Source organism: Pelmatolapia mariae, linkage group LG20 (assembly GCF_036321145.2).
Source record: "Pelmatolapia mariae isolate MD_Pm_ZW linkage group LG20, Pm_UMD_F_2, whole genome shotgun sequence".
NCBI lineage: Eukaryota > Metazoa > Chordata > Actinopteri > Cichliformes > Cichlidae > Pelmatolapia > Pelmatolapia mariae.
This window is the reverse complement of record NC_086244.1, coordinates 1,003,677-1,027,954: the sequence shown is the minus strand read 5'-3', so window position 1 is coordinate 1,027,954 and position 24,278 is coordinate 1,003,677. Positions and strand designations below refer to the sequence as shown.

General features: G+C 48.7%; 1 protein-coding gene across 3 annotated transcripts in view; it reads left to right on the top strand.

Moving 5' to 3' along the window:
- LOC134619510 (nucleolar protein 4-like) overlaps positions 1 to 23,528 on the top strand; it is an 85,835-nt gene extending 62,307 nt beyond the window's left edge. For all 3 annotated transcript variants that reach the window (XM_063465351.1, XM_063465354.1, XM_063465352.2), the window contains 6 exons: positions 5,070 to 5,545; positions 12,124 to 12,315; positions 12,880 to 13,068; positions 14,145 to 14,258; positions 15,967 to 16,213; positions 16,402 to 23,528. In XM_063465351.1, coding sequence (XP_063321421.1) covers positions 5,070 to 5,545; positions 12,124 to 12,315; positions 12,880 to 13,068; positions 14,145 to 14,258; positions 15,967 to 16,213; positions 16,402 to 16,646 — 1,463 coding nt within the window. In that variant the 3' untranslated portion in view covers positions 16,647 to 23,528. The remainder of the gene's footprint in view (positions 1 to 5,069; positions 5,546 to 12,123; positions 12,316 to 12,879; positions 13,069 to 14,144; positions 14,259 to 15,966; positions 16,214 to 16,401) is intronic.
- The last annotated feature ends 750 nt before the right edge of the window (positions 23,529 to 24,278 follow it).

Here is a 24,278-nt window from a genome sequence, read left to right as displayed (position 1 = left end):
GTGGGAGGGGCTGTGGGAGGGTCTGTGGGCTGTGGGAGGGGCTGTGTGTGACAGGTGTGGATGTACAGGTTTCCCTCTGGAACATCTTCGCACCGCTGTCATAGATCATGTCGGATTCACAGCAGCTTGCTGCTAAACTCCAGAGGATGTGATGCCATCGCTCTAATCAGCAAACGACACAATCACATGACCAAAACGCTAAAAGCGTTTAGAGAAGGGGGGCGGGGTGTTAGGGGTAAACAGGAAGCGCAATCACTTCAGGTTTCACGAGTCCAGGTCTTTGTTGTTGTCACAGCCACACCGACCTCACCTGGTTCATAACATTTTAATTAGACATGAGTCGCACACGTACGTGTTTAAAAGGACGGCGGCGAGCTAGCGGCGGCGTGGTGCTGAATATGTTTGCTCCATACGACAAAAAGCCACGAATGTGCTTTATCCACAGCCGCTGAGGACGACCCTCGTGTCATCATGTCAGAGTGTGTGAGTGTCGGGCTGAGAGGAGGAGCTTATTTCCACCGCAACGGTGCGTGTGCAGCCCTCTGTGTCCTCAGTCTTTATTTCCACCGCAGCGTAGAAACAATCGTCCTAATTAACGCCCAGTTTAAATCAAAGACCTGCGTCACCGCAGCAGATGGTTTACTGTTGGGCGCCGCTGTGAGATTTGATATATCTCAACATGATTCTGAGATGGGACTGCCTCAGCTGATTTATGTGTCAGTCTTTAATTAAAGGGCTGTTGCTCTGAGGCTCACCCTGTGAGTGCATCTCCCAGGATGAAGAGGACATGTTTCCAGTGTGAGGTAAAGCCCGTATCAGTGCGGGATCCAAGAAAACTGTGAAAACTGGAAGATGGAAGCTAACCTGAAATCTAAAAACATACGTCTGAGTGTCGGCTGTGGAGCGGTGTTGATGGAAGCTCCTTGGTCACGTCTGAGCTCTGCAGCTGTGGGGCTCAGTTTGACCTCAGCAGAGAGGCTGCTTGCTAAAACGACGCCGACCTGGTGTGTGGTGCGGGTGTCGTCCTTTATGATACGTGACGGGCGTTCATGCTCACTGAGCGCCGGGTGGACGGACATGCAAAGAGAGTTTCTAATTATTAAACGGCGCGCGAGGCGGATAACGAGACGCTTCATGTCGAGTGCTAAAATGTTCCACACACAGAAGCACAGAGGCGTTTCTACTTTACCCTCCGTGATTTCGCCTCAGTCAGCGGCTGTTTCTTCACATTCTGCGATGCTTCATCCTGGAAGCTTTCAGCTCATTTTTAAATAAAACTTTAAGACGAGCAAAGTCGGACTCGAGAGCTCGACCTCGTGCTGCTGCAGGCGGAATCAATCTGCCGATGTCCCAGATCTGACAGGCCGGACAGCATCGTCCTCCTCGGTCTACGCGAGCGTGGTCTCGGGCTGCGTTTTTGAGCCTCGGCCCTGCATTTGTCACTGCTCCGCGTCCTGTGATGGAAAACGGGACGTTTTGCACGCCGTAAATGCACAAAAGCACACGCTGGCGGTGGCCTGCATTTCCAGGTCAGCTGATGCAGCATCGTCCTCCTCCTGCTCCTGCTCCTCCTCCATGCACCTCCCATGGATTCACAATCAAACAGACTGTCAAACTTGTGGTTCACCTGTGCGCTCCTCTCAGGGGTGTGTGTTAATGATGCGAGGAGACATTTGTAACGCTGAGCGCTGATATGCATCGCAGCGGCTGCACCGCGGCCCGGGGGGGTGATGGAGGAGAAGCATGAAGGGGAGGTGGAAGGTGACGTTTGCTGCACTTGAGTTTGTCCTTGAGGAACAAACCCCGCTGAGCCTGAAGGTGCGGGCTTCACAGTGGCGTTTAGTGACTATAGCTCGACCTTCGTCTTCCTCATCTTCCTCCCGGTCTGTCTGACCTCTAACCTGTTTCCTCCGCAGAGGGCGCAGGTGTACTGCTGCCAGGTCAAAGTTCAGTCACAGCTGCCTTATTTTCAGAACATACAGTCAAATAGGCTCTTTTACATCCTTCAAAATAAGATAAGAGACACTTTATTCGTCCGCATAAAGAACGGCCCAGCTCGGAAACATGGCTGTTCTCTGTGTACCTGCTCGTTAAGCTCGTTATGACAAAGTTGTCTTTAAGCTGGAGGAGCACAGGCAGCTTGTTTCAGACAGCTGCAGGATCAGGGAAAGAAGGATTATTTTGAGCTGTGAGTCTTGCAAAGCTTCTCTGAATAGTCAAAAAGAAGGAGCTTTAAGTGTCACAATAAAAGCCTGTCCTGGTTTCCTCCGGGGATTCCAGCTTCCTGTCGTCAGTGCAAGTCGGATGAAAATGCTGTGGGAACGTTTGGAAATGTGAGTTTAAGTGTTTAGTGAGGACAACGCTCCTCCTCCTCCTGCTGTTGGCTGTAAGGAGCAAATACTGATGTATCTGAAACTGAACGCTCCATCAGGAACACTGGACTGTTTCCGTACATGTGCACGTGAGTCTCAGCCGTTAAATCTTTGGGTCTTTCAAAGCAAACATCTCCACAGACAGCGGCTCAGTGTTTACAGGGATCCAGAGAGGGGGAGGAGTTTCAGTGTGCACGAATCGGTGCTCAGGATTGGCACAACAGACGGATGAAGGAAGGGAAGATAGAGAGAGGGAGGACCACTCCCTGTTCAGCCAGTGTGGACAGAGAAGAGACAAAACAGAGCGGAGAAGAAACCCCGTCACGGTGTGGGGATGGTGGTCCGGCAGCTGGGGGGGATTTGTGAGGCAGCATCAGGAATTAGGTTGTCCTTCGTTTCCACGCATGAATACTCCTCACACATATAAACAAACAAACAGCGCCGGGCAGGCTTCCCCCTCCCCTCCCCTCCTGGATGTGCTGGATGTGAATCTAAATGCTGCGAGCTGATTGGTCAGTAAACTCCAACTTTACTCCTTTCAGCTCCGCCTGGATAAGAAACGAAGTGATAAACAGTTTAAAGGACTCTCTCTCCTCCCCCTCCCCCTCCTGACCTCTTTGCTGCTACACCTTCCTCCTTCACTCCCCCACCCCACCCCACCCTCCCTCTCCTCCTCCCTCTCCATGCAGCAGTTTGGGCTCCACCCCTCTGTCACCCCCAGCCCCCACCCTGACCAACTGACACCACCTCCGCCGTCTCCACTCTCTCTGCCTCACAGTCCAGCCTCCTCCTCCTCTCCTGCTTCTCTCCATCCTTCAATTATCCGTAATTTTCCTCACTTTGCATCTTTTTCAGCTCGTTCAGACGCTCTGGCTCTTTCTCCTCCGCCGTCCTTTCGTCTCTAATTAAATCCCAAATTGGAGGAAAATGTAGGCTAATGTTTCAAATGTGGCTCCTTTGTGTGTCTGTGAGTGCGCTGAGCAATGAAAGGCCGGCGGTGCATCCATCCCGCCTGCTCGGCACAAAGCAGTTATTCCACGATCACTTATTTAGGAGCCCGTCGGCCTGAGCGGGGAAGGATAAGCGGACGGTTTAGCAGCAGCGGGGCACAGATTCGTTTCCGTGAGCCAGACGCAGAGCTGCACTCCATCCTGCACGCCGCAGCGTGTCACGATTATCAGCCACAGCTCACAGTCAAAGGCAGGAATGTAGGCGGTCTGCTCACATTTCTGCTCGTCTTCATCTTTGACCCAGCAAACATGGACATGTTGTGGCTGTTGTTGTATGGAGGCCTAAAACAGCAAAAATGACATTAAACATGTCCTTAAATGCACCAAACTGACACTAGGTGCAGGTGTTTGCGACACGATGTTTATCATCTCTTTGCATTTTATTCTTTTTATTTTCCTCAGAATGAATCATTTTTATATTTTCCTTTTATATTTTATCGCATGTATTGCTGCGTCGTTCGAGGCAGTGTGAGACTGGCTGTTGATTTATTGATTTAACTCAGAACAGCTGATGTAATGCAGGTGAAAATTTAAAAAAAAAGAAAATTAATGGGGAATTAATTAAAATTAAATATAAACAAAATGAAACAAATCAGTTTATCTCTCACTTGAATGAATTATTAAATGCCAACATTATTAATTGTACTCTTGTTGAGATTAATAGCTTATTAAGTTTTTTAATCTACATGTTGGCAGTTTCAGACACTCCGGCCTGTCAGATGTTTGTGAGCTCAGGCTGCGGACTGTTTAAAACACTGTTTGTGACACTTTCTTCTCCTCTGGGATCTTTGTGATGTCATAAAGCCCCACCCACCTGCTCTTTGAGCTTGTGTAAACGTTAAGTTAAAAGGAGAGGAGCTCAGGCAGCTTGTTTCAGACAGAGGCTCCAGGTTCAGATAAAGAAGGATTATTTTGAGCTGTGAGTCCAAGAACAAAAAGAAGGAACGTATATGGTCTCGTATGAAGATGATGATGATGGCGTAGGAGTATGAAGAGTCTGATGACTGCTCTGAGTTGATTCCAGCTCGTAGTTACGTCACGAATAGCAGGGAGAAGCTGCTGCACCTGACCACACCTGTGTAAAGCTGATGGAGGCAGAGAGGTTTCATCACTGCAGTTTATCGTGTTGTCCACGGAGCACTGAAACATTAAAGACAGCAGAAGGAGTCTGAAGGAGTCTCAAAGCCTGAGGTGGTTTTCTTCATGAAGCAAGGATGCCACCTGCTGGACAAGCGATGAGTTTCTGCTCTGGAAAGTGTCTTAATGTGAGATCTGTTATATCAATGACTGATTTATAGCAGTAGCTGTGTGTGTGTGTGTGTGTGTGTGTGTGTGTGTGAGTCAAACACACTGCACTGTGATGCTGCACAGATCTGTGATTGATTCGTTGACATTTGGTTAGCCAATGAGTGATCAGTGTCACAGTTAGACCCGCCCCCATACTCACATTCAGTTTAATGAAACGATGCAGCACGTCTCCACAAACCAGCAGGTCACATGACACACGTGTTTGCTACTGTGTGTGGGGCGGGGTCAGGTTGGAGCCTCTGGTGGACGTTAGAGGAACTGCAGTTTTTATGGGAACGTCGCTCTTCCTGTGAGGAGCGGCGTCTCTGTGTGAACTCGTGAAAGTCATCAGTGAACGCTGTCAGTCTGACCTTTAACCCTCCCGTGTCTCTTCTTTCAGATGATTCGTCCTCAGAGAGCGGCAGTGGAAACGGCCTGCCCGCCCTGACCCCTCCCTCCTCTGCTGTGACAGATGGCGCCGTAGTCAGGGAAACTGAGGTTGTGAATGGAAACGGTGGCCCCGCCCCTCTCGACTTCAGCAGGCCCACTTCCTCTTCCTCATCCTCTGAGGACCAGCAGCCGATCAACCTGAGTGACCCGCCTCCTCAGCGCCTGCCCCTGCCCGCCTCACACCTGCCCATCACTGTCTCAGCGGCGGCCGCGGCGCTGCTCGGCGCGCTCCATCCCAGCGCGCCCGAGGAGCTCCGCAGGAAGTACCCACTGGCTGCCAAACCTCCTCTGGCTCCACATCCCGCCCTGCCGCTGCCCCTGCCGCACACACACGCTCCTCACAATGCACACACCCCCAACACGCAGTCACACACACACGCGACCGAGCTGCGACTGGACCGCGACGGCAGGGAATATGGCGGCAAGGTGAGACACACGCCTCCTGTACTTCTGTAGCTCTGTTTAACTCCGGCTTTTTCCCGATCGTGGAACGCTCCATCAGGAAGATGGAGGCATTCTGTGTCGTTGTGCTTCTGCACGCTACGACTTAAAAAACTTGTTTTTTTAACATTGTCTCTTTTATTGAGAAAGCAGTTGAACATAACAGTAGTTTGGCTTTTTACATTTTTAAACTTGAAAAGAAAAAAGAGAGAGAGAAAAAAAAGACCTTGGGTAAAGGGGTAGCAGGGCAGTCAGGTTAGCATCATATTATTGAAATGGGAATATAACTCAGAGCATCAACATAAAAAAAATCATGGTTCATAAAAAATCACACCTCACAGGCTCAACATATTCTGTCCATTTAGACCACAGCTGTTCAACTCCAGGCCTGGAGGGCCGGTGTCCTGCAGGTTTAGATGTGTCCTTGATCCAACACAGCTGATTCAAACGGCTAAAGGACCTCCTCAACAGCTGTATCCCAATTCAGGGTCTGCAGCCTTAAAGTACGCAGCCTTAACGGTCCACAAGGGCCGCGTACTCAAAGACCGCTAAGGCCGGAAGTGCGAGGCTTGTAAAATGGGACGGCCTAGCCTCCGTCGCGCTGCTCAGGTTGCCTAGCAACCATGATACTAACAGCTGGAAACGTGTCATACAGCTTTGTTTGACAGAAATGAAGGAGAACATATTTTGTTCACCTGTTTGTGTGTTTCTACATGAGCTTTGTGTGATTTGATAAGTATCTGAGGCTGAGACCACAGGACTGTAAAACATGATAGTTGGGCTTCATTTCTGTACTGAACAGTCATTTAAGATTAGCTAGTAAATAACAATTAGCTGATGTTGTTCATGAGACTAAAGTCAGTGTAAATATGATATGGCCAATATTATAGTTATTATATTAATCATCATTAGTTATTACAGCAGTGAACTTGAACTCTGTGTCTAATACTGAGCTTCAGTAAAGATTCAAGTTGCAGTTATTTATATTTCCTTAAATCTTCACTCAAAGACAAGTATCTTTGACAGTGTATATATAGATGTATCATATATGAGAGACAAATGTTGTTCTTTTAATATGTTGGCATTACTAAATTTGGCTCAATGTTTACATATATGTGTAAAAAGCAAATGTACGAGCTGTGAAAACTGTTTCTGATAGAATGAAGAGTAGACTGATATATGAAATATTCCTTTATTGGGTGAGAAAATCAGACCATGTCATAACTGCTTTAAGTCATACAGAATAGATATCAGAGCCTTAAACAGGCTGACGTCTGCTAAATGGGTCAAACTGGGCAGAAAGTAAACAAACACATAACATCCTTATAGAATATGATGTAACACTATAGATCAACTTACCTCAGAATATATAAAGCATATAAACAATTACAGCAATATGATGCAACAAACACAGCAGTGCTACTAATCCAAAATACTCAAAGCTTCATAAACTGAAACAAACATTTATTTTTAGCTCCATTCTGCTGCTGATACATACTTTAGGTTTCTGAATATTAAACTTGTTGCTGCCTTTCATAGTGTGTAACTTGAAGGCCCTGAGTACTTTCTCCCACACTGAAAACACTGGAATGATAACATTATTTGAACATTACCTAATAAGACTGATTCAGGACAGATAATTAGTTATGTTAAACTTTCCTAGCAGTCCTTCACAAACAGGGAACAGTCTGTCTATTCTCTCCATCTGTCAGCTGCTGCTGGCTCTTCCTCCTCCTCTTCCTCACACACTGCTGAGTTTGTCCTGGTGGATCATCAGGGGTGCAAAGCCTCACAGATGATGTGCAGCAGTGGCTCCCTCAGTCTGTCCTCACTCTGGACACTTGCAGTTGTCACACATGGAAATCAAATGTGTGATAAGCTGCAGGATTCAAACACAAGTGTAACTTATAAATACATGTTCATACTTTTATTCCACAATCAGAGAGAAAGAAACAGAGAGAGAGTGCAGGACAGACAGACAGGTGACAGTCTCAGGTGTATACACTGCTACAAAACAGCACAAGAGAAGGAGGATTTAGTGTTTGTGTTATTACGAGTGCTAAACAAGAAGAGTTCCCAGATGGTACAGTGGACACATGTGTGACTCCTGTGATTAAAGCATCTTTCTTTCAGCTTAACGAGTGAACCGTCAGCTCGTTCAAACACACGTTAAAGTCCGTTTGGCTCGACACCACCGAACAGAGGCAGCAATATAACATAGCTAACATTAACAGTGCAGTGAATCCTGCTTGTGCCGTGATATTCAGGACTGCAAACCGAGCAGCATCACTGACTTTCAGCTTGTTGTGTTTGTGGATATATGACTGACTTTAATTATCCATAAAATCATCACATTCTTTGTAAGATTAAGGTCGACTATTGAACGGTGTATATTTGAACGTAAAGGCTTTAAAACCAAGTTAGTACAAACATCACTAATGTCACATAACTTTGCCGACATGTGGCCAACAGTCATGTTTTAATGTTCTTCATTATTAAACATTCGCACATAAGTGACATAATATTCAGTACTTACTTTTAAAAGTTTACTCTTCGGCCGCTCCGCTTCTGCTGTTTTTCTCGGCAAAATTATCCACACCCACTGCTGCGCTATGAAGTCTGGGATATGTTGGGCCACGAAGTCTACATCGCCACAGCCTTAAAATTCAGGGAGATGAAGGACGCATTTGAGGGCCGCATTTCGAGCAGCCTTTGAATTGGGACAGCCGTTGTCGCGTCGCTGTGACGTAATCGGCCTTAAAACGCGGCCTTTAAGGCTGCAGACCCTGAATTGGGATACAGCCAACATGTCTTGCAGTTCTCCTGAGGCCTGGTAATGAACTAATCATGTGATTCAGGTGTGCTGACCCAGGGTGAGATCTAAAACCTGCAGGACGCCGGCCCTATAGATCTCTTGTACAGAACGTATCCAATCTTTCATCGTTGGTGGTTCGGGCTTAAGCCATCTCCTCGTAAGAGGCTTTTTACTCGCGGCCAGTAGGATATACAAGAGTCTTCTATCGTTTGAATTCAATTTATCCACTGGTGTGTTACACAAAAATATGGTCTCAAAGGTTAAAGGAAAAACAAATGAAAAAACATTTTGTAGATGTTCATGGATTAGAGACCAGCACTAGCGAATAACTTTGCTATCCCAAAAGATATGGAAACGGTTAGCTCAATCTCCCCCACATCTCCAACAAGTGTCACAGTTCCCCGATATCTTTGTTGAGCAGGGCTGATGAAAAATCTCATAATGATTTTCCAGCTAAATTCACGCCGAACACTGGACCCGGTGGTAGCCCACTGTGGTCATGCATGCGTGGCCCCAACACTCCTCTGTAATCCACAGATTACCTTCTTTTCCCCACATTGCTTTAATATAGACAGTGCTGTTGTTTTTACACCGCAGGATGCTGTTATATCGTTTGGAAATAATTTTGCTTTGCGCTCCAGATTTGGTTAATAATAAAAATGTTTCTGCAAATTGTAATTCGTTTAGGTTCACTTTTAAGTTTTGATTAAAATAATTTCTGACCTGTAGATATCTAAAGAAGTCGTCTGAGCCTAAATCATGTTCACTCCTTTCAAAGTTTTGAAATGCCTCCTTGTGGACAAATGAATAATAATTAGTTATACCTTTTGAAATCCAGTTCTTGGATCTATTATCGTACTGATTCGGGGAAAAATCTGAATCATATGCGCACCATCTTAAAACCTTAGAGGCATTTTCCAAACTGCAAATTCTGATTACTTCTTTCCAAGCAGATGTCATTATTTGTAGTATGGGTTCATCTGCCATGTGTGTTTTATTCTGTAATTTTATGTCCGATATTAAAGCTGTAACTGGTTTTCCTTTAACTATTGTTCCTTCAACATCTTTCCATCCAGCGGTGTGATCTAGACAGCAGAGACATATCAGTGGTCTTAACTGAGCTGCGCAGTAATATTCTCGTAGACAAGGAAGCCCACGACCTCCCTTTTCTTTCTTTAATTGGAGCGTTTATATTAAACTCTAGCTTTTTCCCATTCCAGATGTGCTTTGACAACATCCTATCCCACACCACAAACTGTTTTTGTGGTATGGCAATCGGTAAAGACTGAAACAAATACAGCAGTCGGGGACGAATATTTAATGTAACTGATTCAATCCTGGAGTGTAGGTCCAGAAACAGAATGGTATTCCATCTTTGTATGTCTGATTGTATAGATTCATTTAGCGGGGCATAGTTGGCATTTATAGCGATTCTTAATTTTGACTGGTGGTTCATAGTTTAAAGTTAAGACCTGCGTTTTGTTTACATTAACCTTGTATCCCGAAAAATGAAATATTTTTGTGGTATTTTAGGTTTTTACCCCAGAGTCTCCTTAGAAACTGTACCCTGATAGCAAAGTTGTGTTGGCTGCCTGTCTGCTGTTTACCTCAGCTGTAACTGTCGAGTGAGGAGCCTCCGCTTCATGTCAGGGGGCGGGGCTGTAGTGAGGAGGAAGAGGTTTTGTTAAGATGGCAGTGGCGTTGCCTCTTTCCAGAGGGCCTTTAAACTCAGTTTATGAAGCTATTCATGTGTCTGACACCAAATATATGAAGATTTCAGAGAAGAGTCCTTCTCAGTGAGGCATGAAGCTGAGGATCAGGAGTCCAAACCAGGTTAGCAGCAGATTAATGGCTAACATCCAGCTGTGCTGACCATCTCGGACCTTCTCTGGGCTGAAGTTTGAGGCATCTTCTTCCTGTCATGTGACGGTGTTTGTCTTCGTTCATCAAAGACACACACCGATGTTCATGTAAGCTGACCACAGCCCTGAAGCTTGGCCGTCTTCACCAACCCTTCAAACGTCACTACAGTTCAGGTTCTGCCGTTGCAGAGCTTAGCTTGGTGCGATTTCTAACGAGACCTTGTAAATCCTCTTCTTCATGGACATTAATGTTTATTGTAGAAGAGCCACACTGATCAGTTTGTGGGAGCTGAAAGATTCGGTTTGTAGCTCTCAGTGGAGCCTCAGAGGTTTGAAGCTTGGAGCTGAAAGGCTGTTAGGAAGCTCCGAGTTGAAGTCGGCAGGATTTCTTAGGTTGTTGGAAATGTTTCACCTCTCCTTCACAAGGTCTCTAAACCTAAAGAAGACATCCAGTTATCTTCAGCTTGTATAACCCTGCAATGACATCACACATCAGCAAGAAGGAAACATCTCACCTGGCCAGCTCCAAGCACACCTGTGATTGGATGGATCAGATTGTGTAAACAGCTCTGAGGATGAGAGGAGCCTGACTCTGAGATCTGCCTGGAAGCTGTTTTCAAACTGTTAAAGGTTGTGAAACAAAGAAATGATATGGAAGTGAAAAAGTGTCTCGTCGTGACGTCCATGAACACATCTCCTCTGCTTCCCGTCCTCGCTTTTGTCTGCAAACACGCTGCTTTGTTGGAGGAAACGTTCACGCAGTCGCAGGAGATCGCCCTTCTTCCTTCCTCGTCTCGCTGCCTTTCTGCGGCGCTGAATAGCACAGACTCACAACAATGTGCGCTGGCCTTGGAGGGAGTGTGTTACTGCAGACAGGCTGCAAACACAGACTCACACGAAGCTTCGTCTCACGCAGAGAGCCAGAAACTCTCGACAGGTGCGTGTGTGTGTGCGTGCATGTGTGTGTGTGTGTGTGTGCGTGCGTGTGCGTGCGTGCATGTGTGTGTGTGTGTGTGTGTGTGTGTGTGTGTGTGCGTGCGTGCATGTGTGTGTGTGTGTGTGTGTGTGTGTGTGTGTGTGTGTGTGTGCGTGCGTGTGCGTGCGTGCATGTGTGTGTGTGCACGTGCACGCTGTTATGGAGTACGGTCTAACACAGCTTGAGTGGGTTTCATGACTGCCTGGGCTCCACGACCCGGTCGTCATGACGTCATCCGTAGCAGAACCACGATTTGTTCTGTGAACTTCTTCCTGTTTCTGCCCGTCACAATAAAAGCTTTCGTCTCACACAGTCAGCAGCTCAGACTCTCTGTGATGTCATAGATCTGATGCGTCAGTCTGATGTTTCCATCTGAACTTTGCTCTGAGCACATAACTCAAAACTCTTGAAAACATTCTTTACTGGACGGTTTCTGCACCGTTTTACCATCGAGCCTCTCAGTTTGACCTCCAGCTGCACACAGAGCTTCTCCCAGAAGTCTCACTGGTCTCACTGGTTTTCTTTCATGTGTTTCCTGGTTTTTTGATGGCAGCCTGTCCTGTATTTGTGTTTTTAAAGGCGGTCTGCCTCGTGCTGTGAGAGGGAACCAGTATTTGACTTGGTTCTCTTGAAAGTGTTCAAGTATTAGTAAGGTGATCCTGCCTGGACTGTTCTCCAGCTGATAATTACTCGTCACGATGATGTCTGAGTGTCTGCAGCAGTGAACTAAATCTTTATATTTAAGGACCTTTTCATTGGCGAGCCGTCAGACGCTAACAAGACTCTTAATTAGTGTTTTATTAAAGACGAGTCCGTCGGAACAGCCGAGCCACTTACAGCCCTGAAACATGTAAAACAGAGAGCACGCTCGTAACCGTGTGTGTGTGTGTGTGTGTGTGTGTGTGTTCAGTCCCCACAGTACAGTTCAGGCGGCAGCTACGACAGCATGAAAATGGACTTGAGCGCCGAAGACTTGACTGTGGGGCGTCATGGCAGCCAGGGCGCTCCCGATGATGATGACGACGACCACGACGACCACGACGACAACGACAAGATGAACGACACAGAGGGCGTCGACCCCGAGAGATTAAAGGCCTTTAATGTAAGTGAGAGACGGCGCTTTGAATGACGTCCATCAATAAACGTGTCCTTATGCTGATAAATAGAAATGTCGGAGAGCTGTTCGAGGCATCGATCCAAAGCACGACACATCTGAACCTTCATCCACTTTTATAATCACAATCTACCAAATGATCAAAGCTTGCGTTAGCTGTGCTTCCAGACACTGCAGACAGGTGTTCACACGCTCTGTCCAGCAGAGACCGAACATCCAACGACCGTTTCCTTAGAGCGAGGAACAGACAAGGAGCAGAGCATGTCTGCTGATCAGTGCTGATCACATCTGTTCATTGAAAATGCTCCAAAAGCCTCCAACAACACAAGCATGGTGCAGAGGTCCAGTTCAGCCTAGCAGACAGTCAGTCAATAGGCCACGCCCCTAAAAATGCAAACTTTAAGACTTAATACCATTTAAACAGGTGAGTTATGAGAACAGTCCAGCTGTTATCTTTGTCTCTGACATTTGATTGTTCAACTCCTCTCCAGTGTATAAACTGTGTCATCTGCATGTAGGCATTACCTGCTGTGTGTGTGCGCTCTCCTGCAGATGTTTGTGCGTCTGTTTGTGGACGAGAACTTGGATCGGATGGTGCCCATCTCCAAGCAGCCTAAGGAGAAGATCCAGGCCATCATCGAGTCCTGCAGCAGACAGTTCCCAGAGTTCCAGGAACGCGCCCGCAAGCGCATCCGCACCTACCTCAAATCCTGCCGTCGCATGAAGAAGAACGGCATGGAGGTACTGCGACACGCATGCTGCTCTTCTTCTTTGCTTATTTCTTTAATCTGCTCCACCCTGGAGGTCCCTGCAGGGGGCGTCTGCGAGACGAGGGGCCCGGTTCTCAAAGGTTAGCTGGGATGGTTGAACTTCTGTAGAGTCGCATTTAAGTGAAGGTCTCAGATGCACTGAAGCGGTTTGTTCACCGTGACCTAAAACACAAGGTCAGAAGGAGGGGGGCGCTGCACTTTACTCACGTGCAGAACTTAAAGAGGACATGAAGAGCTCAGTATAATATACCAAAGGAACAGGTACAGGTGCCTGTAGTGGAACATGTGACAAAGAAACTCGGAGCACGTGTCCCACACAGTCACAGCGCTGTCTCTGTCATGGTGCTCACGTCTGCGTCCACAGAGGGCAGGGCAAAGGTCAGAGCCAGGAGCTTTCACAGGTGATCATCACAGCTGAGTCTGAGCTCATGAATAAAATCTTAGAAACATTTTAAAGCTGCTCTCTGATCTCTGAAGGTAAATGTCATAAATGTAGTCTGAGAGTGTGGAGGACAAACTGACCAATCACGGCACAGTCTCTGCTGCCCCTGGTGGTGGAGACACACATTGCGTGCTTGGATAGCTGATGTTATTCTTCATCATCTAAGCTTTCTTATCCTTCATCTCCTGCTGTTTCTTCTTGTTCTGGTTCTTCCTCCTCATCCTCTTTTTCTTCTTGTTTTTCCTCTTCTCCTCACAGATCATCAGTTTACCTTCATCTTCCTCTCCCACCTGTAAACCTCTTATTTTCCATCTTCAGGCTCTTCCTCCCAGCATCCCCCCTGTGGTGCCCTCATTCTTCATCTCCACCTCCTCTTCCTCAGTGTGTTTTCCTCCTCGCTGTGAGCTGAAGCGGTTTGACTACCTTCTCCTGGACGTTTCCTTCCACTCTCACGATCACTCCTGATGTTCTCCTGCTGATCGCTTTTTTAGCTCGTTGATTAATTGTTCTGTTTTTTTCTGCTGTGCATGATTTTCCTTGATGTTAGTGATGTGAACGTGATGAAGAACCCAAAGACTCTGACGCTGAGCTTCTGTTGTTTTCAGACCCGCCCCACTCCACCTCACCTCACCTCGGCCATGGCTGAGAACATCCTGGCTGCTGCCTGCGAGAGCGAATCACGCAACGCTGCCAAGAGGATGCGCCTCGAAGCCTACCACGTGAGTACCTGCAGTGCTTCCACAGTTGTGTCAGACACGGAGCTGCTTTACTGACGGCTTCCAGCGGGAGGCGCTCTCTCCTTTCTGATCAGAAAAACCCCGAAGGAACATCAGGGCTTCAGTGCTGGTGTCAAAGATGAGGAACGCGGGCCAGAGTCAGCCCGACAAAGATTCCAATCCAGCTCGCTGTGGAAAATGTGAAGCGGTGCATACATACAGCTGATAAAGACCATTCACACCACAGCAACAGACGAGCAATTTAAGGTTCCTGTTTTTCAAAAAATAAGGATTATTATCTGTGACACAAACCCGACTGATGACCACAGAACAGCTACGAGCTTTTGAGACCAAACAGCAGCGCTGACGCATTTCTGTCATTTACAGCAGCAGCGTCTCCTCATCATGCAGACACACACATGCTGTGGCCACTGCACAGCTCTGACTTACAGCCATGTTTCAGGGACGAAATGTGTCAAGGACAGGGGCGAGGACAGGGGCGAGGACAGGGGCGAGGACAGTGTCGAGGACAGGGGCGAGGCCAGTGTCAAGGACAGGGGCGAGGACAGTGTCGAGGACAGGGGCGAGGACAGGGGCGAGGACAGTGTCGAGGACAGGGGCGAGGACAGTGTTAAGGACAGGGGCGAGGACAGGGGGGAGGGCAGGGGCGAGGCCAGTGTCAAGGACAGGGGCGAGGACAGGGGCGAGGACAGGGGCGAGGGCAGGGGCGAGGCCAGTGTCAAGGACAGGGGCGAGGACAGTGTCGAGGACAGTGTCAAGGACAGTGTCGAGGACAGGGGCGAGGACAGGGGCGAGGACAGTAGCGAGGACAGTGTCGAGGACAGGGGCGAGGACAGTGGCGAGGACAGTGTCGAGGACAGTGTCGAGGACAGGGGCGAGGGCAGGGGCGAGGCCAGTGTCGAGGACAGGGGCGAGGACAGTGTCAAGGACAGGGGCGAGGACAGGGGCCAGGACAGTGGCGAGGACAGGGGCGAGGACAGTGTCGAGGACAGGGGCGAGGGCAGGGGTGAGGCCAGTGTCAAGGACAGGGGCGAGGACAGGGGCGAGGACAGTGTCGAGGACAGGGGCGAGGCCAGTGTCAAGGACAGGGGCGAGGACAGTGGCAAGGACAGGGGCGAGGGCAGGGGCGAGGACAGTGTCGAGGACAGTGTCGAGGACAGGGGCGAGGCCAGTGTCAAGGACAGGGGCAAGGACAGGGGCGAGGACAGTGGCGAGGACATGGGTGAGGACAGTGTCAAGGACAGGGGCGAGGACAGGGGCGAGGACAGTGTCGAGGACAGGGGCGAGGACAGTGGCGAGGACAGTGGCGAGGACAGTGTCGAGGACAGTGTCGAGGACAGGGGCGAGGACAGTGGCGAGGACATGGGCGAGGACAGTGTCGAGGACAGGGGCGAGGACAGTGTCAAGGACAGGGGCGAGGACAGTGGCGAGGACAGTGTCGAGGACAGTGTCGAGGACAGGGGCGAGGGCAGGGGCGAGGCCACGCCCACGGCAGGCGGCGCCCATGATCATGTGACTATGTTTAGAAGCTGCTGTGATTGCAGTTTGTGTTTATCAACTTTCCAGTTTTGGAAGTTTTTCTTTAATTCCATGAGAGAAAAATCCCCTGTCAGCATCAGCATTCCTGCTTCCTGCCCCCATCGTGCTGTTTTTATTTTGAAAAGCTCCTGACTTCCTTGTCCTTCCTCAGGATGAGCAGATCGCTCTGGATAAGCCGTCCGGGGTCGGAGGCGTGCTGAGGGAGCCGGCGTCCCTCGCTCACTCCGCCTACTCATTGGCCGCCTCAGCCTTCTCCTCCCAGGAGTCCCAGCTCTATATCAACGGCGCTGGCCTCAGCTACGGTTACCGTGGATACCCAGGCCTGAGCGCCACCATGCAACACCCTGTTTCCCTGACAACCGGTGCTGCTGCTGCTGCTGTTGCTGGTCAGACCAACGGTAAGTGATGATGCAAGCAGTCCATCTTTTATTTACAGATTGTTGGGTGTGGTTTCATCATTAAAGGTCCAAAGTTTAAATGTTTGGGTCTTTCCTGTGGATGTTTTCTCATATCAGGAACATATTGTATGTAACATCATATCATTTCTAAGTAATGACATCATAATCTCGTCCGTGTTCCTCTGCAGGCCCCACTGACCTCAGCATGAAGTCTCACTCCTCCACCAACGTCAGTAACTCCTCCTCTTCTGTTGCCGCCAACAGCCTCGGTGGGCGGGGCAGTGGTGGCGGAGGAGGGGGGGGGGCGTCGACCCAGCTCAGCCAGCCTGAGATCACGGCCGTGCGTCAGCTGATCGCCGGATACCGAGAGTCAGCCGCCTTCCTGCTGCGCTCAGCAGACGAGCTGGAAAACCTCATCCTGCAGCAGAACTGATCTCTCACACACACACTCTGTCACTCTTACACACACACACACACACACACACACTACCCCGTCACGTTTCCTGCGCCCTCGCCGGCCTCGCCTGCTTTGAAACTGTGGCGACCGTTTGGAGGAAAACGGGAACCTGAGGCCGCAGCGAGGGCGAAGAATCCACCGAATCCTGCCTGAGAACAAAAACCGGAACGCCGCAGGAAGCTCGGCTCCTCTGCGGAGGCGCCTCACAATCACAGAGGAGGAGGAGCAAAGACTCTGTGGGGAGCTGTGGGAGTTCGGGTCGATCTTCTTCTGGTTATAAAAACGACGTCGCGCTGAGGCTGTCTGTTTTCGGACGCTGTCCGTTTCTTTGTTGGGACGTTTTCTCTTTTGCGATTTGTCCGTTGGACTTTTTTAAAGTGAAAGAAGAAAAAGAACAGATGGACTGTTCGTGCTCGCCTGTATATAAGCTCTCTGTGTCCTTCAGCACTTTCTCCTCACCTCTGACCTCACCCCGTCCTTCCCCTTTGCCCAGGGAGCCGCGTGCTCACTTATGCATCCGAGACGCCATTTTGACCGCCAGGAAATACCTCAGATCAGACCTGCCAATCAAATGCTCAGCTCCTGCAGGTGAAGCCGGGTTTCTCCGCCTCCTGATGTCGTCAGCGTTTCTTTCTTTTCTGAGGAGAGTCGTGCGCGTGTGCGCAGGTTTACCTCCAGCTTCTACGAAACCTCAGCATCTGTCCCTCCTCCTCCTCCTCCTCTTCTTCTTCTCTCTGTTTGGACCTACTCTCCGGCTCTTCTTCGTGGACCTAAACCTCCTCCTCTTCCTCAGGCTTCAGAGGATGAGGAGGACTGCTCCGTCTTACTGTGTGTGTCTGTTAAACTCTGAGATGGCCATTACTATTATTGTTGTTATTACTATGATTATAATGATGAACTTTCATGTTGCTGCTGCTATTTTAAAAACCGGACCTTCTGCCATAGACCTGAAACCTCAACACAGCCGGGCGGTAGCTCGCCGCAGTGCCCCGTGAAAACGCGACCGACCAACCGGCTCAGAGAGCGACGGTCCGATGCGGCGCTCCTCTCTGTCTCGCTGGCTGCTTGGTCGGCTGCTTTCTTTGTTTTGCTTCATAGGGCTCGATTCCTGTCGTGTTTTGTGACTTTCTAACTGTGAATCTTCTTCTTTTCGGACCCTCCCCTCAGTTTCGTCCTGTTGGAGGGCACGGGGAGGGCTGTACAAACTTCTAGTCCCGTGTAGATTAATACTATCTGTTTGTTTACTAGTGGGTAACTTGTGATTAGTCTGAGAGGAAAGTGAGGCAGCAGATACGTGGAGCGGGAGCTCCTCCCTCAGGTTCTCAGCCATGTTGGAATCACACCTGATGTTCTGGTCCCTGCTTACGCTCTGCTGCTGGAAGAGTTTGACGTTTGTGGAAATAGGATTTGCTTTCAAGTTAGATGAAAATCTGACCTCATTGTTGTACCTGTCTGTAAATTTCAGCTGCACCTTCCAACCCTGGAGCTCTAGAAGCTGCAGTTCCTCTGATGTCCTCTGGAGGCTCCAGTGGTGGGTTGGCCTCATAGACTCCCATGTTAAAACTTTAGAGCAGAAGTTAACATGTTTATGGCTCAGCAGTAGCTTCTGGACCATATAGGATACAAGACAGTAGCCCTAAGCTAGCTTAGCTTTAAACACTAGAAGCTGGGGGAAGTGGCTAGCTTACTCATTAGCATGTTATGTCCTGTAAAAAGAAGCCATACTAAAAAAAGAGAGCGAAAACATAACATGTTAGCTGGTGCTCTGTACAGGAATGTAAGCAGATTTTCTGGCCTTTAAACAGAGCCAGGCTAGCTGTTTACCCCTGCCTGCAGTCTTTGAGCTAAGCTAAGCTAGCTGTCAGAACATCAAACGTCCCATCAGGATCTCTGCAAGGAAGCAAGTTGTTCCGCCACACCCAAACTCTTCCTTTAATTCTCGTTCTCATCACCGCCGAGTACTTTTGTCTTTTGATAGCGTTGTTTAAAGATAATTATTTTTCATTATGTGAAATTTAGCTTCAAAGTGCATTTTGAACCTCAGCTCGTTAGGCGCTCGGGCTTGTTAAGGCCTCGGGCTCGTTAAGGCCTCGGGCTCGTTGGGGCCTCGGGCTCGTTAAGGCCTCGGGCTCGTTAAGGCCTCGGGCTTGTTAGGAGTTTGGGCCCTCGTTGAGGCCTCGGGCTCGTTGGGGCCTCGGGCTCGTTAAGGCCTCGGGCTCGTTAGGCGCTCGGGCTTGTTAGGAGTTTGGGCCCTCGTTGAGGCCTCGGGCTCGTTAAGGCCTCGGGCTCGTTAAGGCCTCGGGCTCGTTAGGCGCTCGGGCTTGTTAAGGCCTCGGGCTCGTTGGGGCCTCGGGCGCTCATTAGGGCCTCGGGCTTGTTAGGAGTTTGGGCCCTCGTTGAGGCCTCGGGCGCTCATTAGGGCCTCGGGCTTGTTAGGAGTTTGGGCCCTCGTTGAGGCCTCGGGCGCTCGTTAGGGACTTGGGCTCGTTAAGCTCCTGGTTTCCTGGATGATGCTCTGCTTCTATTATGGTTTCTTCTCAGCTCAACGGTCATTTCACTGTAATTTGCTCCCTTTTTGCACAGCGAGGAAAGCAACAGTCATCTGTGACGTGAAGGGGCGGGGCCCCTTTGTGTGAGTGTATGCATGTTTCCTCAGAGGGACCGCCCCCAACCCCCCACGCCCCGCTCTGCTGTGAAGCAAAGGGGAGGCGTGGCATGGCAGTTTTCTGTCATGCGGCTGATAATCACCACGTTCACCGGAAGGTTTGTGATGGCAGCTCAGACCTCACAGCCTCCACCCAAACATCCACACATTCACGCTCATGTGCAGCGACAGAAGCGCCCAAGCTTTGGGAAAAGTTTCACATGGAAGTGACTGAATTTGATGAGGTTTTGTTTTTGGAAAGCTGTGATTAAAGATCAGCGAGAGAAAAACTGGAGAAAAATATGCAAAAAAAAAAAAAAAGACGAGAAGAAGAAGAAGAGCAGGAGGGCACGACCTTTGACCCACCTTTCACCTCAAAGCATTTAAAAAGGACGATCAACACCGATGTTCAATCAAACTTTATTCGTCCTCGTAAACAGAGTTTGGGCCCCGGCGTCCCGTCCTGCTCTTCCTCCGTCTGATCCTCACTGTGCTCTCAGATGCTGCCTCTGCTTCGGCTTCCTGGCTTTCAGAGTCAGAGCGACCCAGCACCTCTGGGTCACCTGGACCGGTCCAGGTGTGCTGTGATGGGCCGAACCGCTCTCTGCTGTGGCGGCAGCGTCAGCAGACACGGGACCTGGAGGTGTGGCGATCCCTCGGACCGCGGCGGGGTTTCACCTGCACTGCTGCCGTTCCGAAAGCCTCGGAGCTCCCAAATGTTTGTGAGAAATAAACGAGATCCTCCCGTTAGACAAACAGCTGTTTGTTTACTTTGAATGGCAGCGTGCGATTGGTTGAATCGGCTGACAGGCTTCCTGCTGTCGGGGAGGATGTCCTGAAGTCTCCAAACGCGTCGTTTGAAGCAGTCTTTCTCTGTGATCGCCTTCAGAATCGCCTGTACGGACTCTGAGGGCTCCATAAAGTTCAGATGAAACGCAGGAACAGTTCGATGCACTTCTGCTTCATGTTCCCGACTTCCTTTAACTTCCTGCTCACGCCAGGGTCGGATGTTCGAAGCGGTTCTGTTCATCCTCCTCGATACCTTCTGCTCCTTTGAAACGACCTCTGGCGACCTTGTTATTATTCGTCTTTTGTTGGATTTCTTAAGGAATAAGTTCATAACACCTTTAAGATGGTCTGATGAAATCATCGCATCACTTCCTGTTTCTCAGAGAGGATGTTTCTGAATCACACACAACAAAAAGCAAATGACAATCTGCAGAAAGGTGGAATTTGCTCTCTGTTTGGTTTCCATTCCTGCTGTCGGCACAGCCGGACAGATCGGGAGAATGATCCGGGTGTTTTAGCCATACGCCACCGCCGCCTCCTTCTCCGCTCGTTGTTAACGTCTCCACGGTCGAGTACATAGCAGATGCGTTTCTATCCAGTTTCTATTTTTTAGTATGACGTGATTCTTCTTCTGATTTCTATATTTTGTAGTGTGATTAAAGTGGTCTTTTTATATTCCAGCAGTTTCTACCACACATTCCAAACGTGCATGTCAGCAGACGGGACCCGGCCGGCGCCGCCGCGGATGCTGAGCTCATCTTAGCTGTCCTCCACAGCTGCTCTGTTTTTAAAGGTCGTGTTGAGGCAGAGGTGGTCAGTCTGTCACAAAGGTCACGGCGTCTCGTCGACCTCTCGGGCCTCGGAGACTCTCGAGGTGGAGTCGATCAGTTTACTTCACATTTAGCGCCTTCTGTCTTCATGCCCACCTGTTTTAAAGTCGGTCCTCCTTAAAAGGAAAAAAACATCAGTCGCAGCCTGCTGTGATGACGGTGAGTCAGCATGGAGAGCCCACCTGTGTGCACAGGTAACAGAAGCCTCCTGTCAGCCCCTCTGAAGGATGTTGAGGGGTCATCTTAAGGTTCAGGGTTAGGGTCTTCCTGCTGCTGTCACCTTTAGATCACTCAAAGGAGGTGCCAACCGCTCTTTGCACGGAGGAAGACGTGGCGAGGAGGAGGAGAGCTCGACCCACAGTCTGAGCAGTTTCCTCTGAACCGTCCGCCTCAGACGATCGGTCCTCAGGGACGAATTTAAAGGGGCGTGACCTCACGATGGGATCGTGCTCCCGGTCGTTCCTCACCCTCAGAAGTGAGGGTCAGCAGTCGGTGTAGAAGCAGGAACCATGGACTCCAGCTGGTTCCTCTCAGTTTTTTTCCTTTTGGCTCAAAGACTGGAGTTTGATGAAGCGTGGAAACGTGCGCTTCATTCATTAAATCTGGCTGTCATGGCGGCAGGTTTCTAACAGATGCAGACATGAACATCAAAGTGCAGGATGTATTGTTTGTGCAAAAGTCTTGAATCACATGTCGCTGTGGAGGACGGCGTCAGACGGGGGCGTCTGTAGTCGCGATGCCAGTCAGGTCCCATCGAATCAGAATCTAAGCTCAAAACACGTCTTTAAGAAAAAAAAGAAAGAAGGCAGACGGCGTTATGGAGCGTTTTTATTTTTCTATCTGTACGGCTTCTGTCAGAATATAAAGACGGCGTCCGGGCCGCTTGGTTTCCTGGTTTTCAGTTTGTGCTTTTTTCTTTCCTTCCCGTCTTTGGCTGACTTCTTTGTGCCGGACTCGTGGCTGTCTCGACGTCCTCTGCCGGGCCTTCGTACCTTCAGTAATACCAATGTGAAACCTGTAACTCTCCTCATGGTTCGACTCAGTGGAAGTGTGATGTTTACATGTACAGATTTTTGCTATTTTTCTTTTCTGGTTCTTTCTGTTTTCATCTTCATGCCTCTCTTTTCCACTCCTGAGTTCCTCTCACTCCTTCCTCACACAGGGAAATGGGACTGAGACTAAATATGATTATCCACCTTTCACACTCTGCCCTTTCCCACTGTGGAGGCCTGAGAGTGCCAAAAGAACTAATGGCCTTAGCACCTTTAAATGCATCAAACTAAGAAATTAATCTGAACTGTAATTCTCCTCTTTATTTCCTGTTTCATGTTCTAAATAAGGAAATAAAGTGCAAAATGAATGCATGAATAAATGAATGTAATTGGCACCCGTGCAGCAGCCATGTTTGGACCTGACCTAAGGCTCATTTACAGCTCAGGTAAATGTTTTGCAGGCCGTTAGTTTTAATTTAAAGTCTGTTTTCAGTTCATCAGTGTTAGTTTTATGGGATTATAACAAATGAGAACATTATTTATATATTTTTATTTTCATTATTTTTAGTAGTGCACAGTTTGGTCTAGTTTTTAGAAGACGGCGATTTCCTGCAGGAGAGGTGGTGAGCCTGGCCCAGATGTGGTCCAGATGTTGCCACAGTCACTGAAGCCGGGTCAAAGCCAGACGGGGTAAATCTGTACGAAGGTGAATACGGACAGAAATGTTTGGGTTGATGCATTTAATTTTCTGTTAAAGTGTTTGAGCTGTTCAGTCATTTTGGCAGTTTCAGTCCTCCGTAGGGTCTGGGGGATCGGGTACTTCCTGTTAGCATCGTTAGCGCTGAGTTAAATCTGCCACGCTAACGTGCTCGGTGAAGAAAGTCGAGGCGTTCCCGGGCGGCCTTCTGGGTGTGGGAGGGGGGAGTTGTGCGATTGTTCGGCTCTGGAGGGGTGGGTTGCGGTTGACCCCCGACCTCTCGGCTGACTCCACGGCACACAGGATCCCAGCGGGGCCACGGCGACCCTCCGCGATCCGTGGGACACGATTCCTCAGTGAATGAAAAGCCATTTCGAGCCCCGGGTCTTTAGTCTGTTAGTGTATTTAGCGAAACTTAAACTGCGGACGGCGAAACTCAACCTCAGGAACAGAAAAAAGGACATGACTTTTATAAAAGCAGCTGAAGGCCCATTTCCCTCTCTTTGATACCATATAAATTATATCAAATCAATTCTTTTTATATTTATTGTGTTTATTATTCTTCTATATAACAGTGGATACCTTTTGCAGTACCTGTGGCTGAATATTTTGATTCTTTAGAAAAGTGTTGATAATATATGTGAAGCAACTTAAAGGACAGAGGAAAAAAAAGAAGAAATCTGGGTTGTTCTTATTCTTTCTGTTTGTTGATGACTACATATCACTCTGGTCCATGACGAAGAAACCAATGATTATACAGACTGAGCTTTCTTTGTGTGATGTCACTGCTAAGGCTGAAATGTTTCTGGACTTTGTGACCGTTCAGTTTGTTTTTGGTTTGTTTCCTCCCGAGCTGTACATCACAAAGCTAAATATACTAATAAAAACGGTGTGCTATCTATCAGACGTCAGCTTTCACGCTCCCTTTTTTCCTCCCATCATGAAGACTGACTCCTTACTGCACCGCATTTACGTCGGTGGTTGCAGATCGCATCCAGAGCAGTTTGCAGGTTCGTCTGGGGCCTCTGACAGAAATCCAGTCGGATGCAGCACACCGGACCGTGTCCGGGCTGAATAACCTGCAGCAGCGAGTGTTCGGATTAAAGTCACTTCCTGTTTGGTTTGGGAAGTCGTCGTAATTTGATCACATGACTTCATAGCACATTACACATCATAACACAGACTGTATATAAAAGATGCTTGGTTAGCACAGACTGTGTGGAAGCATCACACATACACAGAATAACATCCAATCACAATCCTGGAATCTCATTGGCACCAAACCTGGAGCTCCGCCTTCTTGGTCTGTTGGTACAGTGACCTCACAGCAGCCATGTTATTGGTCACATGATGTCATTAAACATTGAGTTTTTACTGCCTGTGTTCCTCATTCATTCATTATATGAATACGTGTATGTTTGATTTTCCATATTTCAGCTGCACTTCCATGTTTATTTGTACTGGAAGGTTTCAACAGACTCACTGCTGCCTCTGCTGGACGTCAGAGGAACTGCAGGAATATAAATAAAAAGGAGTTGTTAGAATTATGGCCACACTCACATCATTTCATTAAATATTTATTCTTTAAATGCTCAAATGTTTCTGACGTCTGTGTGGTGGCCCTTTGGGGGACTGCGATCCTCATATTGGACACCA